Consider the following 13,456-nt stretch of genomic DNA (forward strand, 5'->3'; position numbering starts at 1 on the left):
CGGGAGCCACCACAAAGAAAGCGGTGGCTTAATTTTTTTTTTAAGCCATCTAAATGAGTGGCCTTTGCTCTGTTGCATGGCGATCCGTTCCACAGATGGCAACGTCAGGTTGGCTGCTGCAGGAGCCCGGAGGCTAATGCTCTTCTTCCTAACTCTTTTAAAAACCTTAGGTTACGGATAGGCAGTTATTCAGCCCTTTATCTAACCTCAATTACTTCCCCTACATTAAGATGGGCCTTTTCTAGGGCCCGATTTGATGCCCTTCCATCAGCTGTACTTGCAGAAAGGTTTTTTCATTGCCCAAGAGAGACACGCAAATGTTCTTGTTCTATGGATATGGCAGAGACACTAGCGCATATATTATTACTCCTTTGTGAACATTATGACAATGCCAGAAATGGTTTAATTACTCCCCTGCTATCTCGGTTTGTACACGCTCACACCTCCGAGGCCTCTTTAGTCGAATATCTACTGGAAGATAGGGTGACTTTTATTTCACGCTCCATAGCAAAATTTTGTTCTTATGTCTGTTGGAAACGGACGGTATTAATGATGAACAAAGATCTTATGGATAAATCTTCAGCCTAGCAAGCACAGATGAGATGTTGGAAGTGGGAGCTGTATGGTTCTATTAAAGGTAAAGGTAGTCCCCTGTGCAAGCACCGGGTCATTCCTGACCCATGGGGTGATGTCACATCCCAACATTTACTAGGCAGACTATGTTTACTGGGTGGTTTGCCATTGCCTTCCCCAGTCGTCTACACTTTACCCCCAGCAAGCTGGGGACTCATTTTACCAACGCCGGAAGGATGGAAGGCTGAGTCAACCTTGAGCCGGCTACCTGAAACTGACTCCCGTCTGGATCAAACTCAGGTTGTGAGCAGAGCTTTCAACTGCAGTACTGCAGCTTACCACTCTGTGCCACGGGGCTCTTCATGGTTCTATTACAGGATGTATATTTTATATTTTATGCTGGCCTTTGGCTATAATGAAGATTATTTTGATTTGACTGGGAACCCAGAGGCTGAACTACCCTGCAGCTAATTTCTGCATGCTCCATGCAGAGATTCAGGACCTCTGTTTTCATTTCTTTTTCCCCCACCTCTTGCCTTTCTTTCTAGATGATTTCTTTTCTTCTTCTGGGAGCAGACATCTGTCGGAAGAAGGGAAGGCCGTGTCCCGCCCCCCGCCCCTGGTCCACACCAGAAACCGTAGCCCTGTTAATCCTGACGTATGGCAACGGATCTTCAGCACGTTCGAAGGAACTTTTTTTAAAAAAGAGGGAAAGAAAGGATAGAAGACGAGGAGAGAAGCAACTTTATCAAAAAACCAACAGCAAAGATTGCCTTAAAGTGTATATTCTGGAACTGTCAATGCATATCTTGAATTTACTGAGGGGGCATCGGGGAGGGGGGAGAAGTGTGATATACAAAATGGCTTGTTCACAAAAGGCCAGCAGAAGAATTGTGCCTAAGCATAATATTTTTTTTAAAAAAAGAACATTAGTTAACGATAATTTTTTTTAAAAAAAAAAGTAGAACAAACATAGCAATGCCTTTTTTTGGTTTTTTTTTTAAATTAGCTTCTTTTGCATATATGTTTTGTAAGCGAAGACAAAAAAAAGATGTGTACAAAAAAAAGATTTTTTTTGTTCCCCATCCTTTTGGTTATTTTTTTCTGCTGCTGTTTCTATAGTTAATGTTGCATATTATTCTTTTTTTTTTCAAAGAAGATCAACCAGAAATATTAAAAAAATGTACTAAGGGACTGGATGCTTAAAAGAGAAGAAAAAGTGATCACGTTTGGCTCCGTAAAAGCCGCTCGCGCAAATTTAGCTAGGCGGACTAATAAATATTTCCGTTGGGCTCATAACTTCCATGACGAAAGAAATTCAGAATGAGTTGATAACATCCTTTTTTTGCTTTTGGGGTGGGGGAGAACAAGCACAGTGTGACAGCGAGCGGCTCTGTTGTCTATCATCCGGAGGATCTGTCCTGGAAGGATTCCTGGAAGTCTTACATTTTTATCTCCCCCCCTGAGATTTTTGTGATTCTTTTCCTAGGAAGCCAAAGGGGAAAAAAATAACTGTCAGTTCCTTTTGAGCTGTGGGGATGTCACAAGGACCTCAAAATCAACACATCAAGACGCCGGGGGGGACATACGCACGTAGTAGCATGCACGGAGTGGGGGTATGCAGAAGAAGCCTTTAAAAAGGTATTCCAGAGGTGGGAAACTGCTCCTTTTAAAGCACTGGCACCAACTGGCCAGGAACAAAAACAGAGGAAAGCGACGGCTAGAACAAAGATCTTTGGGGGGCGGGGGGGGGGGAACAAAACGAAAGGAACAAAACGCTCTTCGTCCAGCAAACAAAGGAGAAGCAGGAGCTGAGCTGGAGACTTCAGATGTTTGGGCAGAGAAGATGCTTTCTAGTCTGAAGAGCAGGGTTCAGCCACCTCCAGGCTCAGCTGGAAGCCGCAACTGGAAACACACACACGCTCAAAGATGGATCTGTGTCCCTGCATCGCCGTTCCAAGGCTGTTTAGAAAATGTGCTTCCTCAGTCATTTGGAACCCATCGGAAGCTCAGTAACGTCACTACAGGCCAGCTGAGCATCTCTTCCCCCCCCCCCCCGACCGGAATGCCCCGGAGCGATCCCCAAGTGCTCTTCCCCTGCCCCTCTTTGTGGACAGAAAGCAATGTCATCGTTGTAATCCCTCTGCTTCCAGATCAGTCGCGCTGCCATGGGTGGGTCAGCGGGAGTCTCTAATTCAGTTAAGTGGAAGCTTCAGCCTATGCAGGTCTCTCTTCCGGTACAGCCACTGTGTAATTTTGCCAGATTGGGTCCAGGTTTGCAGGCTTAATCTCAAAACGCGAGGTTCCAGATCGCAGAATTTTGCTTTGGGGTTGGTGGAGAGGATGGGTATTCCAGAGGATTGTCAGGAGATTACTTACCTTGATCTCCGTCGCCGTTCGTCTTCCCTCTGACGTGTAAAGAGGGGCTTAGCGGGAAGGGCTTTGCGTTTTGCTGAGCCTCCCAACCTTGGCATTTTAGCTCCTTGGGCCTAACAGTAACTGGGACGAGAAGTCTTTTGATAGGTCATGCTATCTTCTGGCCAAGAATGCGCCTAGCGGAAGCCCTTGGATGCATCCGCTCCATCCCTGGATCTTGCTGTTGTCCCAGTCCCTTGAGTACTAGCTTTCCAACAGAGGGAGTTTGTATGTGCCTAATGGAGGGTGGGGAAAATTTGCTGAGGAAGAGGGGAAACACAACTGCCTATATCACAAAGGTGGTCTGGAGGTTTCGGCCAGCCCTTGGACTCGTTGGATCTCCCAAACTTGTTTGCAGAGGCAGAAGGGGAGATAGGGGTAGGGTTGACCTGGATGCAAACAGAGCTTCTGGAGTGGGCTTTCCTAATTCCATGAAGAAAGCTCCGCGGAGAGACATCTCCAGCCCCCTCCAGACAAAGCTCTAAAGGAGAAAGCCTGTTGACTTTTAGTGCCAGATCTCCTGAAGCCTCTTTCCAATCCACCAGCTCAAAAAAAAAGCTTCTTTTGTTGTTGTTTTTAAATGGTTCATTTTGTTTGTTTTAGTTGTGTGGCGATATTTCTGTTCTGTCGAGCAGAGTCGGGAAGCTCACCTTTCTAAGGGCATGTCTACACTACAAATTTTACACCCGTTTCAAACCATGGCTTTTGTTTTGTTTTTCCAACTCATGGCTTCTTTTTAAATGAACCCTACAGTTTCACGAGGGAGCTGAAAAGAGGGCCCTCCCATCCCGAAGTCTTAGAACTGCAGTGCCCAGATCTCCCGCTTCGGCAGCCGTGGAAGCTGAAAGTGGTTTGAAACCCCCTGAAGTTTGTAATGTGGATACATCCCAAAGAATCTTGGGATATTTATTTTTGTTTGGGTAGAGGGTTAAGAGTTTTAGGAGACAAAAAAAGGGATATCCAGCAAAAAAAGAAAAAGTCTTAGGAGGAACAGCATTGTGGAAAATGAATTTTTGTTTTTTAAAAAATGGGGTTCAAGCAATACAGAGAACAAAATGTAACTTGATTCCCATTAAACTATATTTTTTTAGGAGTGGGGGTGTTGCATATTTTTTAGCCCTTTTGGATGTTTTGAGGGAATTTTTGTTTTGTTTTGTTAACGGGGCTTTTTATATAAAAAAAATAAAAAATAGTCTTTGCTTTTTTGGGGGGGTGGCCCCAATCCAGCTAAAGTGAGTCATGACAAAGTCTCGTTAAAACAGTCGAGTTTTGCAATTTACATGTAAATCCTGTCGTTTCAATGGGACTTCAGACATACATAACTACAGGCTGGATTGTGGCCCTTGGTGTTTTGCTGCCTACATGTAAGTCCAGCTGTACGTAACTGGCTGAGATCCTTGTTATTAAAAATCCAGATACACATTATAGTTTTGAAAAATATATATATAGTATAAATATATATATATGTATGCCTATCCCCAAATTAAAAAAAGAAAAGTTTTTTGGGGAAGGGAGGAGGGGGGCAGGAGAGAGAAAGACATTTTTTTGGACTGAATCACAATTTCTGGGAAGGGAGGGGGAGCACGGGGTTAAAATTGTGTTTCCGAGTGCCTCAAGATATGGATTGTGTTCATTTTTTTAAAAAATAATAATTTTATACAAGTGTCAAGAAAAAAACAGCTGGCTGGATTATTTGGAATTTTTAAATAATCCTTAACTTTTTTAAAAGTAGAATTTGAGAACTGTCCTGTATATAACAGTAATGTAGCAATAAATGTGACATTTTATAACAATATTACTTTTCCCCTCCCCCCCTCCCTGTATCTGTCTTTCAGATGTTGTATACCTATCAATGAAAAAAAAAAGTTGTAATAAAGGGTTTACCTTGTACTAAACTTGTGTGTGTGTGTGCCCTTCCTCCCAAAGAAAGCTGCACTTTCTCTGCCTAACCTACCTTGGAAGGCTGTTGTGAAGATAAAGTAGCAGGGGGATAAACGCTGCCTGACACACTCTAAGCTCCTTGGAGGAAGGACAGGGGGAATATGTGATCTGTGAGCAGCATCTTATTCCATTGCCGCTCATAGCAATCCTGAAGGAGGGGAACAAAAGTTCTTAAGAGCCGGTGTGACCCCTGCAGCGGCATAAGTGCCTGCTAAACTGGCATTTATGCTGCCACAGGGCCTTTATGCCATCTCCGAGGAGCAGCACAGTAGCATGAGCCGTGGGCACTGGCGCAGCCTCGCCAGCAGCGTTTTCCCGACACAAGGGCTCTCACACTAGGGTTGCCATGCCCCTCTTTGCCACCGGCAACTTTCAAATCCGTTATTGAACATTTTCTGTTTTTAATGTCTGCTTCACCGCCACACCGACTTGGCCAAATGTGCAGCCTGATCCTATGCCCGTTTGTTTGGAAGGGAACCCTGCTGCTGTTTACTCCCAGGTAAGTGTACGCATGATTGCAACCATTTTGAGTAGGGGTGCCAGGTCCCTCTTCGCCACCGGTTGGAGGTTTTGGGGACGGAGCCTGACGAGAGTGGGATTTGGGGAGTGGAGGGACTTCAATGCCATAGAGTCCAATTGATAAAGCGGCCATTTTCTCCAGGTGAACTGATCTCTGTCGGCTGGAGATCAGTTGTAATAGCAGGAGAGGTTGGCAACCCCAATTTTGAGGCTTAAATTTACATAGGTGACAGTCCCAGTTTGGCACAAAGGGTTAATTCTTTCAGCAAGATCACGTTGACGTGTATACAAAACAGACCTAGCAGGGACAGATCCCAAAGCAACACCGGACACAAGCAACTTTAGGAAACAATTAAACTAAGGAAGTAATTATAACATTTTAACCAGCATGCAAAATAAATACAGTAGGAGACTAGACAGGAAAGTCGTGTGCCATGATGGAGAACCTTCAAGATTCAACACAATGTGATTTTGGATAGAAGCTGAAACTTTTAAAAAAAAAAAAAATGTCACAGGAGGCTTTTTTTAAAATAAATTTTTATTGTTTTCCATATCATATATTCCAACATAACAACAGCTAAAAGAAATTCTATATCATTTAAAAAACAAATATTGTTGATGATATTCTATAGTTTATAATGAAAAAAGAAACTATTGACTTCCCCTTCACACCCCTCCATCTAAAAAATAAATTGAATATTCCTTTTCATATATTTACTAATCCCAATATTATATTAAATGATAAAACATTACTATTTAAGTCATTATTGAGAGGTTACCTAAAAATAATAGTAAAGATTTATGAAAAGGGATTAGATCAATGAATAACCTTTAAACATCCCCATTTGGAATTCATTTTCACAATATGTCACAGGAGGCTTTGAGTCCTGACTAGGCCACAGTGGGGGACTTTAATTCCACCCATGCCATTTTCCAACCAAAGGAGTGGGAGGGGGGGGCAAAGGAAGCCATGGCAGGGAACAGGGCTAAGCCCCCCCACCCTCCACTGTGCAACTGAATGCTTTTTGCTTACTGAATAGGGTTGCCAACCTCCAGGTACTGCCTTGCACGCCGTTCATGTGTTAAGTCTTAGCTATTTCAGCGTAGGTACTTGTTTTCTTTAACCTCCAGGTACTAGCTGGTAATCTGCTATTACAACATCTCCAACCGATAGAGATCAATTCCCCCAGAGAAAATGGCCGCTTTGACAACTGGACTCTATGGCATGGAAGTCCCTCCCCTCCCCAAACCCCGCCCTCCTCAGGCTCCACCCCAAAAACCTCCCGCCAGTGGTGAAGAGGGACCTGGCAACCCAGGCCTTCAGATACCCGAGGTCAAATCCACTGAAATTCACTGGGAGACCTCTGGCGAGTCGTTTTTTATCAGCCTAGCCTACTTTACAGGGTTGTTGTGAGGCTAATAGGGAGGAGAAGCATGCCACCCTGAACTCCCTGAAGAAAAGGTATGAGATATGCACTAAATATTAACCATGGAAGATCCTTTATGATTAGCACAGACTGTTCTGGGTGCAGAAAAGCTCCAACGCTGGAGGCACTAGACCACCTTCCGCTTTGAACATATAAAAACCCTATAAGGCTCCAGGTGCCAGCAGTGCTCTTACACAGCCATTTATATGGGGCCAATGGGACAGTTTCTCCATAAGAGAATAAATGGGCTTAAATCAGATTTTTTTTTAACAGACACAATCCAAAATCAGCTGGGGAAGATTTCAGCCTTCCTGGATGTAAAGGGCAGCCCACTTCAGCATGAACATCTCAAAAGGAGAGTTCTAGCACGGAGGTTCCAAGTCGGACTTCACGTTGCAGATTTATCAGGCTGGGGCTCAGTAGAGACTGGGAGCAGAGACTGCTAAATTTAGATAGCTGGGTTGCATCAAGTTTCTCTTGGTGCATTCACCATAAAGAGGCACTTGATAAAGCCCATTTTCGCATGCTCTTAACACACCTCTCTCTCTTAGGTGGCTTTCTAGGTATCTCATTCAGGAAAACAGAATAGCTAAAGACCGTCCCCATAGTTCTCACTGAGGAAAATATTAACAGAGCCAAAAAAGAGACAACTGCTGCAGAGGGAGAATTAATTCAACTCTGAGACCTCTACGTGTTTTGCTTATGTTTCACAGTTTTGCCAATGTGGGGCCTGGGGATCTCCAGGAATGACACCTGATCTCTGGACAACAGAGATCAGTTCCCCTGGAGAAAATGGCTACTTTGGAGGGTGGACTCTATGGCAGGGGTTTCAAACGCAATTGTTACGAGGGCCAGATATGATATCAATGTCACTTGGTCAGACCAAGCCATGCCTCACTAGCCCAGGTCAATGGGGGGGGGCTGCCTTGGCTGGCTTCCAGGCCAGATAAGAGCTCTCAAGGCGCCGGATTTGGCCCGCGGGCCTTATGTTTGACACCCCAGTGCTACGGCATTATACCCTGCTGAGGACCCTCCCTTTCCCAAAGCCTGCCTTCCCCCGAGTCCACCCCCAAAACTCCAGGAATTTCCCAACCCTAGGGGGGGGGATCTGTAAAACATCACTGTGAACAGTTCCCACACCGACAGTTTGAGGCAAATTGGAGGAACTGTTGAGACAATGAGATTTTACAGGCCCCCTCTGATGAAGCATATGCAAAACCCGCAGGGGGTCTCAGAGCTGAATTAAAATTAATTTCCCTGCCGCACCAATTCTCTTGTTTCTTGGCAATGTGCTGGGACATACACAGCCATTAAAAACAGCAATATCCTTTTGACAAGCCCCCCCTTTAAGGTTCCAGTATCATTGGAGACCAAACTATAATGACTCCTAGTCTTAGTAGCTATGCTAGGTTTCCTTTCAACAGGGGACTGGGGTGGGGGGTTGAGACATTTTCGGAACAGTTATCATCAAATAACATCTCCCAAGGTTCATGATGTGGCGCGACATTAAGCGATACTAGTTTGGGCAGGTTCTATGGTGAAGTCTAGAACCCACAAATCTGAATGCAAAGGAACACATTGTTGGTTTCTTGTCCTGGTTTAGCCAGAAGTGTAGGTTACGTTTTCTTTCCATTGGATCTGAAGCAGTGAGCTCTCACTCACGAAATTTCAGGCTGGAATAAATGTTGTTGGTCTTTACGGCACCAGTACACTTTTATTTTACTGGGGAAACACAATCAACGAAGGCCTTCTTTAAAAAAAAACAAAAAAAAACCCTTGGTTTGATTTGCAAACAGAACTAAAGGTGCGGTTTGCAAATGAGAAAGAGACCCATGCTTTGTAAACGAAAGAGGGCGTGGTTTGCAAATACAGGTCGAGCTGGATTTGCAGATAGCGTGAGGGGCTGGTTTGCAAATTGTGCAATGGAGGGTTTTCTTTATTGTTGTTTGAACCAGCAGGCACGGACCTCGCCTTTTAAATGCTACTATGCACAGAAACTGTCTAATCCCCAATGGGATTAGTTTGGGCAATTTTCTTTGACACAATAGTCAGGCACCGCCAAGGACAGCCCCCGCTCCATTCTTCCCATCGACCGAGGTAAGAAAAGTCCCCCGTCGCGGGGTCCTCCGCCCGGGAACACAAACTGCCCGCCCGTTGGCGCCTGCACCGCGCAGGCGCGGTCGGCAAGGAAGGAGGCAGAAGCGCCCTTTAAAAAATAACCCGAGGCGCATGCGCCGGAAGGGGCGGACGCGCTAGGCTGACTTTGACCTGAGGTCGGCCGCGGCAGGAAAGGATGCTCAGCAAATACATCGGCCCTCGCTACGTGCAGCTCTTGCGCAACTGGTGGGTAGGGGGGGAGCGGGGGCTGCACCTCCCACAAGATTCTTACAAAGGGGGGGGTCCCGTCTGGAGCGCCTTCCTTGACCCCCCCTTTTCCTCCCATTGCAAAGCCCCCCCCCCCCTCGGTCTCTTCTAAATCCCACGCTTTCCTTATTAGGGTGGTCTTCCTACAGATTTCTTGCAAGGTGCGGGGGAGGGGGTTCCTTATGTAGATCTCCCCCTGGTTGGTGCGTCCTATGTTGAGCTCCTTCCTTGTCCTTCTCTCTTTTTCTCCTTTCCTTGTTCTTAGTAGCATTTTAATTCTACCGTTGTTTTGTTTTTTCTGCCTCTCCCTTGCGGAATGGGGGCTTCGCTTCTTTCCACCTGCCCTCGTAAGGGAGGGGGACGCCTCTCTGGAAAGAAGGCGGCTGAGGGGAGATATGATCGAGGTCTATAAAATTATGCATGGTTTGGAGAGAGTGGACAGGGAGAGGTTTTTCTCCCTCTCCCATAATACTAGAACACGGGGGTCATCTGCTAAAGCTGGAGGGTGAGAGATTCAAAACAGATAAAAGGAAGTATTTTTTTCACACAACGCATAGTTAAATTGTGGAACTCCCTGCCCCAAAATGTTGTGATGGCTGCCAATTTGGAAGGCTTTAAGAGGGGAGTGGACATATTCATAGAGGAGAGGACTATCCATGGCTGCTAGTCAAAATGGATACTAGTCATGATGCATACCTATTCTCTCCAGGATCAGAGGAGCATGTTTATTATATTGGGTGCTGTGGAACACAGGCAGGATGGTGCTGCTGCAGTCGTCTTGTTTGGGGGCTTCCTAGAGTCACCTGGTTGGCCACTGTGTGAGCAGACCGCTGGACTTGATGGACCATGGTCTGATCCAGCAGGGCTTTTCTTATGTTCTTATAATATCTTGCTTTCAGTGTTCTCATGGCTGTTTGCAGACATTACAGGAACTTTGTTGTGTTGCCTTCAGTTGACTTAGAAGGGTATACCTCTGCTCAGGATGGTACTGTGGGGATTGTAAAATAGATTGGGGGGGGGGGGCTGGAGCCAAATGCAGCTTGCCTGTAATGCCATGAAGGAGATGAGATGCAAACCAGGTGCTTCCTGATTCATAGCTCCTTCTCCTAGGACAGCTGCACTGTCTATAACTTTTTATCCTGCCATACTTCAAAAGAGTACAAAGTAGGCTGTCCCCTTTCTGTTTTTTCCTCACACCAACCCAGAAATGGCGATGGGAGCAAGGTGACCCAGTGGCCTTGATTTGCTTAAATACAGATTTGAATCTGTCTAAGTCCGACATTCTAGCCACTATACCAACACAGCTGCTGGTGCAATCAGCCTATCCCCCTTCCCCCAACAATTGCATGAGTGGTAGAAAAGAGCAAAAGTTCAGTAGCATCTTAAAAACTAACAAAATTTCTGGTAAGGCATGAGCTTTCGTGAACCACGGTATCTGAAGACGTGAGCAGTGGCTCACAAAAGCTCATACCCTGCCAGAAGTTTTGTAAAGTTTTTAAGGTGCTACTGGACTCTTGCTCTTTTCTATTGCTGTTGACAAACTAACACAGCTACCCATTGTGATCTAATTGCATGGGTGGTTCCTCTCTGCAGCTTCACCCCCTTTCTGTTGCTTCCCTGCTGGGGTTTTTTTTGGGTGGGGGGTCCTTTTTTTTTGTTTGTTTGTTTTTTTTTTGGTTTTTTTTGCTTACCTCTTTTTTTTGTAAGGTGTCTTCCTCCTTTGTCAAAACCAGCCCCTTTTCTCCCATCTAGATGTACCCCCTGGTCAGGTGGCTTCCTCATTATGCTCATCCGCACACTTATTTCGTTCTACCTTTTGAAACTACAGGAGGGGGTGAGCTCTGGTTTCCCAATTTTTCACACACACACACCAATTGCATATTCTTCATTAAAGCATAACACCCACTCCAGAATACCTCTGTTTCCTTGCCTGCGATTTTGATGCTATTGTCTTAAAGCTTAACAACCTACTCTTTCTTCCACCACACCCATGGTGGTAGAAAGTACCAGTAAGTTGCAGCTGATTATAGAGACCCTGGAGGGCAAGAGATGTTCAGAGGTGGTTTTCCATTGCCTGCCTCTGGGTGGCATCGCTGGACTTCCTCGAAGGTCTCCCATCCAAGTACTAACCAGAGCCAAACCTGCTTAGCTCCCGAGATCTGATGAGATTACGCTAGCCTGGGCCATCCCGGGCAGGGTACCCCACCTGTGCAAGTTCAAAATTTGGTGGGAGGGGGAGAGAAAAGAGGAGAGTGATGCTATCTCCTAGGGACTGGAAATACGGACAATAGCTTACCATGGTGTTTCATCCTGCAGGGTCCCTACGGCGGCCACATGGGGCGCAGTGAGTGCTGTGGGGCTAGTTTGGGCCACAGATTGGAGGCTGATCCTAGACTATGTTCCCTATATCAGGGGCAAGTTTAAAAAGGATGAATGAGCAGCAGCTGCCCATGCAACAGGTAAGGATCTTCCTCTGATAAAGATGCATCTTACTTGTTTTTACATTTTTTGTCCTAAGGAGTTCAAAGCAAGTTCCGTTTTATCCACACACCACAATCCTGTATAGGTAGAGCAACTAGCTCAGGGTCACCCAGTGAACTTCACAGCGGAATGGGGATTTGAACTCTGGTTCGCACCCCCCGTAATATTCTGATCATTACACTGGTGTACACCATTTTGTGGTAACACCCCCCTCCCTTGACTGCTGTTCTTGCGGGGAGAATGAGATTATGTGAAGGATCTATTTCTTAGTGAGGCTCATTAATCCCTTCTTCGGGAGCTATCCTGGAAATGAAAGTTTTACATACTGTTCAAGCCACCTGGCCTGTGTTTAGAGTAGTCCAGATGTCGGTGTTATTGGGTTATTATTTCTGAACTGATACACAAACTTGTCTCCTTGCCCTCTCCCAATTAACAACACTGATCTTCCACTACCCCATAACCCCCCCAATCTATCAGTCTACCTGTCCCAGACAACTCCCTCTTCTATCCCTTGGGGTGAAGGTTCCTTTTTCATCACTTAAATCTTCTCTTTCCCCCTGCTTTCTCTAAAACCTTGTATATCCATGCTTTCTCCCTCCCAGGGGTGAGTGTGTTTGTGACCATTCCATGATGGATAAGGTAGCAACAGAGCTTCTCAAAGCTGCCACTATTCTAAAACCAAGAATGGAGCAAAACTGATTCTGGAGCACAGTGGGTGTACGTTGCAGGAATACGGTTTTGTGCTAGGAGTTAACAGTTCACGAGGAATTATTGGACCATCGATATTCTAAGGGAAATTATGGGATGGTTGGTACTTGGTTTCAGATGTGCATCCTGAAAGTTCCTGGGAATGCGAGCACTAGTTAAGACAGGGTGCTGGTCTGAGGCAAGGGCTGCTCTTGGTATTTTTAAACGGAACACAATCACCATCTTCAGCAGGGCTGTGGCTCAGTGGCAGAGCATCTGCTTGGCTTGCAGAAGGTCCCGGGTTCAATCCCCGGCATCTCCAGTTAAAGGGACTAGGCAAGTAGGTGATGTGAAAGACCTTTGCCGGAGACCCTGGAGAGCTGCTGCCAGTCAGAGTAGACAGTACTGACTTTGATGGACCAAGGGTCTGATTCAGTGTAAGGCAGCACCATATGTTCGTATATATCCTTCTCCAGTATTCTCTCTCTTACCTGCAGGCTGAGCTGTTCAGTCCGTGAAACTTCGAAATCCACCGAACATCAGGAAAAGGACTCAAGACGTTTGTTTTCTCCCCTTGTCAATGGACAGAAGCAACGAGATGTTGTGTGAACAAATAAAACCTCATTTAGCTCATTTGTCTGCCCTGTTGAGTGGATTTTGCTTGCTTTGGCAGCAGGTGTCAGTTGGAAAGCCTGGTGGGCGAAACAACGTAATCAGACATTGCAGCTTTTTTGGCTAATGCTGGCCCTTAGAAAAATGGGCATATTTAGCAGAGATTTTTAATAGCTTCCCTTGGGGAGAACTGTCATGCAAACATTTCTAAATCTGAGATTGAATCCAGAGAAAAAGGGAAAAGGCTTGGCTTGGTGCAACCATAATTTCGGTAATACATCTACTAATTTTGTTTCCTCTCACAATGCCTTTTTTTTCTTTTTTCTTTTCTTTTTTTTTTTTTTGCAGTTGGGGATCTCTCAGGGAACCTTGAAAATCCTAACGTGTTTTGACAGTTGCAATATAGATGAGAAAACCATATATGGTTCTAGTCTCAC

The 13,456-nt window shown here is 45.4% G+C and overlaps 2 protein-coding genes across 10 annotated transcripts in view; both read left to right on the forward strand.

Annotated features, from left to right (window-relative positions):
* TCF3 (transcription factor 3) overlaps window positions 1-1,210 on the forward strand; it is a 106,138-nt gene extending 104,928 nt beyond the window's left edge. For all 9 annotated transcript variants that reach the window (XM_056845312.1, XM_056845314.1, XM_056845316.1 and 6 more), the window contains exon 19: window positions 1,122-1,210. The gene's annotated coding sequence lies outside the window, so the exon portion shown is untranslated. The remainder of the gene's footprint in view (window positions 1-1,121) is intronic.
* A 7,953-nt stretch (window positions 1,211-9,163) lies between these two features.
* Window positions 9,164-12,946, forward strand: LOC130473741 (cytochrome b-c1 complex subunit 10). The gene is made up of 3 exons (XM_056845326.1): window positions 9,164-9,218; window positions 11,556-11,698; window positions 12,905-12,946. The coding sequence occupies exons 1-2, from the start codon at window positions 9,169-9,171 to the stop codon at window positions 11,674-11,676; spliced, it is 171 nt and encodes a 56-aa protein (XP_056701304.1). The 5' UTR covers window positions 9,164-9,168; the 3' UTR covers window positions 11,677-11,698; window positions 12,905-12,946.
* The last annotated feature ends 510 nt before the right edge of the window (window positions 12,947-13,456 follow it).

Source organism: Euleptes europaea, chromosome 2, assembly GCF_029931775.1.
Source record: "Euleptes europaea isolate rEulEur1 chromosome 2, rEulEur1.hap1, whole genome shotgun sequence".
NCBI lineage: Eukaryota > Metazoa > Chordata > Lepidosauria > Squamata > Sphaerodactylidae > Euleptes > Euleptes europaea.